At 37.3% G+C, this 4,286-nt stretch overlaps 1 protein-coding gene across 1 annotated transcript; it reads left to right on the top strand.

Annotated features, from left to right (window-relative positions):
• LOC140136025 (uncharacterized) lies at nt 1-2,001 on the top strand. The gene has a single exon (XM_072157731.1). It carries the CDS (start codon nt 335-337, stop codon nt 1,787-1,789), a length of 1,455 nt encoding a protein of 484 aa, XP_072013832.1. The 5' UTR covers nt 1-334; the 3' UTR covers nt 1,790-2,001.
• Nucleotides 2,002-4,286: the final 2,285 nt, after the last annotated feature.

Below are 4,286 nucleotides of genomic sequence, written 5' to 3'. Positions count from 1 at the left end.
TATAACTCATCCATAGATTCTAGTCATTTGATTGGTGAGATTGTAACACATGATCATTTATCATTTTTACCATCGCATCATCCGTGGTGATGGTAAAAACTATCACCTGCATCTGTTTAATAGTAAACCATCTCTTATCCAGTCCCGTTCTGTGCGCTAACATTATTCATTCTATATTAAGTAGCCAAAGCAAGTCGTTGAAGAGATTAAATGTAGTATTTAATCTCATGCTAAATGCAAAGTGGTCATGTCCTATTACAAAATTATGAGCATTGAACTTCACCTTCTGGTGATGACTATGTAAATTGGTGCAGACGAAATTGTTGTAATAATCATGGCGGCGGTCAAAAAAGTTGATCCACAAGTTCGCTTTGCTTTAATCGAAGATGACGACCTACAGACGCTATACGATGCTGCAGACAGTAAAAATACAAAGAGACAAATAAAGTACGCTGTCAGGATACTAGCAGAGTATGCACAAGTAAGAGGAGGAGCCAGCCTGGTTGAGGTAGAAGCAATGACAGCAGATCAGCTGGACGTGTTCCTCAGCAAATTTTATGCAGCGCTACGCAAAGAAGATGGTACCTTGTACACCAAAAAATCAATGCAAGGAATACGCTATGGAGTCCAACGTCATTTTCAAGACCTTCGAGGATGGGATATTGTCAAAGACAATGAATTTACAGAGAGCAACAAGAGCTTCAAAGCGATGTTAGTTAAGCTTAAACAAGAAGGACTTGGTTATGTGAAGCACAAACCAACAATTCCGAAGCCAGACTTTGAAAAAATACAAGCTTCGATGGATACATCTTCTCCAAAAGGTTTGCAAAACAAAGTTTTTGTTGATATTATGCTCTTCTTATGTAACCGTGGCCAGGAAAACCTCCGTTCAATGAAGGAATCGGACTTTATAATTGAAACGGGTGATGATGGCTTAAGAGCAATAACACGTCGCGACGAGCTGACGAAAAACAACCGTGAAAATGCTGACGAGATTACTGGCGGAATGATGTGCGAAATTCCCGGAAACGAACGTTGTCCCGTCAAGTCGTTCCTGGCATACACGTCTAAATTAAATCCAAACTGTCCTGCCTTCTGGCAAAAGCCTAAAGATCAGGTACCCGATTCCGAGGACGAGCCCTGGCACTGTAACATGCCAGTCGGCGTGAACACTCTAGGTAAAAAGGTAAAAGTAATATCACAAGATGCAGGTTGCTCAAAGGTGTACACAAATCACTGTTTGCGAGAAAAATGCGTAACGGTGTTAGATCGACATGGATTTGAGAACCGAGATATAATGTCTGTAAGTGGCCATCACTCGGAACAGAGTATAAAGCACTATAGTAGAACGTCGGAGGACACGAAACGGAAAATGAGCGCAGCAATAGCACGCAAAGTCATTTCTCCTGCAAACCCAAGTCATGAAAGTAGTCATGCTAAGCATGCTAAGCTAGGCCCGGAGGCTAGGCCAACACGTACTGAAGCTGTTGAACAGCAGCCGCAGCCAGCGAGTACCGGAGCTGGCACTAGTGGTAGTATTGCTACGGCTAGGCCTAAGCCTGCAGTTGGAATGGATATTGTACCGGTACCTAATAATGAACAAACCATGGGTGATGGTGATCTTGGAGACCTTGCAGTATTGACAGATTCACAAGAGAATCGCATTTTGCAAGACATTGACATTATGAACAATGCGTACAGCATGAACAGTTCATTGAATACTAGCAACCGTCAGACTCTCACTTTAAACTTCCACGGTTGTTCAGTTAATTTTTACAATCAGCAGTAGCCTAATTGATGGCTTCTTGTACATATGTTGGAAACTTGTTTTGGATAACTTGCTTTGGATTTTGGTGTTTATTGATGTTTAACTGTATAAACGTTACTTGACTTTTGAACTATGGATTTCGGTGTTTATTGATGTTTAAGTTAACTGCATAAACGTTACTTGACTTTTGAACTATGGAACCCAAACTAGCTGGCTGGCAGTATGGATCATACCATTATTGTGGGGGATAAGTAATAATTCATTCATATTATTGATAGACTTTTTGCCTTTGAAATCTTGTGATAATACAATATCAAATGACTAGAATCTATAGATGAGTTATATAAAACAAATATTAACTGCTTTTATTCGTGTGATGGTAAAAATATACCAGCCCTCATTGAAAGATGGATTGTTCCATTTCACTCGCCGTTCCGGCTCGTGAAATGGAACAATCCATCTTTCAATTCGGGCTGGTATATTTTTACCATCACACTCATGAGCAGTTAATATTTGTATATTGTCATAATACCAATATTTGTCATTATATATAATGAGTAATATTTAGAAACGTAAATGTGCAGTTCATATGCACAAACGAATACTGATCTTTATGATATTCAGGTTTTTGTACATCACATATGTGACCCCTCAGCACAAATGAGCCCGGAAGTCGCCAATCATCATTTTTGAGATATTCAACCAAAATATTATGCTTGAAATTAGCTTTAAAATGATGTATATCATGTCTATAGTACTTGACATTTAAGTAGTGAAAAATCAATAAAACAGTCAATAAATCCTTTGTTTCCTATTGTTTATTGTTAAGTTCAATGGAGCATATCTCAATAGTGGCACTGGCGACATCCGGGCTCAGTTGTGCTGAGGGGTCACATATAACATGTCACATAGGAGGTCATACGTGTTGACCTTCATCTATTGTATTTGTTCATCTGTGTATGGAGAGGATTAGCGCCATTAAACGCCATTAAAACTCCATCAGTATTAGGGCGTAGTTCAGTGAACTCACCGGATGCTATTCCAAGTACTTTGATAATACAGATAATATGTATTAATGGGTCGAGGCGATTGCATTGAAAAACCCAATAAATTATTCATAACAGTTACGTAATCAATCGATAGTGCGGACACTTTTCATTTGCAAACCACCAAAATTCGTGATCTTTTAGCGTTGGAAAAGAAACCACGTGAATAGAGTGCCCTCTCAAGGAAATCTACTCTCTGGTTTGTAGCTGAATGTTGTTCTCGGATTATATTGATTTAATTTAATTGCACTACTTGAATCTATTGATATTCCATTACACCAATGATTACACTGGCCAACAAAATTTAACTTTTTTTCTGGTGACTTGGATTTAAGAGTTGTTTTTAACTAATTTGGGGTCGCTGATTTCAAATACGGCATCAGTTTTTCCCTATCAGGTCAAGTTTTTTTCTATGACAAATGGTGAAATTTCATGAATTACTATTTAGAACACATATGTTTAATAAGCAAGGACAGGATGAGTTATACTTTTTGCCTATGTCATGTTTGTCTTAAAATATTGTACATGATACATGATGACTGATAAATACAGCTTTTAAGCTTTTAAAATAGCAGACAATCATACCTTCCCATGATGCTTTGCACCACATAATGGAGCTCTGAAACACATGGAATCTTGTATATTTCTACATGATTTATAGTCATAGAGTGAAAATTTGACGTGATATGCAAAACCTAATGCTATATTTGAAATCGGCGACCCAAAATTACCTAAAAACAACTCTCAAACCAAAGTCACCAAAAACTGTGTTGGGCAGTGTTATCTACCAAAAAACGTTTCAAAACGTAAAAAGCGGCCAAAGTTTAAAAAATCTTTGCTGTGTGGCTTTTCACCCTTTTTTAAACTTGGTCCCATTTAGTAAAGTAGTATTAACATGAAGAATGAGTCCTAATTTTTACATGCAACCTGCATGCAACAATGTACTCTTATAGGTTTAAGACTGTTCGAAAGCGGTGCAATATGACGTAGGCTACCGTATGTATTATCAAAAACATTTCAAGGTTTATGTTTTATTATATTGCGTGATCATAAAGAGTAGTAGAGTATTATATATACTTAGCAAATTGACTGTGTGTCAACCTGCTACATATAGGCCCTACATCTGTACATAAGGCGCAGAATCGCACATGACGATGAAGAATTTAACAAAGTGAGTATTTGCTACAAAATACATTATAACGTCTATACGGAAAAAAACTTCAATTACGCACGGACATTAATTCATTTGCTCTACAAAATAAACATTGACAACTAAGAAAACCAACAAGTAGCCTATAGATGACTTCGTATGGGTCTTTAAAAACATTCATAAATGGGACCAAGTTTAAAAAATGGGTGAAAAGCCACACAGGAAAGATTTTTTAAACTTTGGCCGCTTTTTACGTTTTGAAACGTTTTTTGGTAGATATTAATTCTTTTTTTGAGGTAAAAAATATTGCGCGCTAAGTGGT

The sequence above is a fragment of the Amphiura filiformis genome, chromosome 16 (genome assembly GCF_039555335.1).
Source record: "Amphiura filiformis chromosome 16, Afil_fr2py, whole genome shotgun sequence".
In the NCBI taxonomy this organism is placed as follows: Eukaryota; Metazoa; Echinodermata; class Ophiuroidea; order Amphilepidida; family Amphiuridae; genus Amphiura; species Amphiura filiformis.
This window is presented reverse-complemented; position numbering and strand designations above follow the sequence as displayed.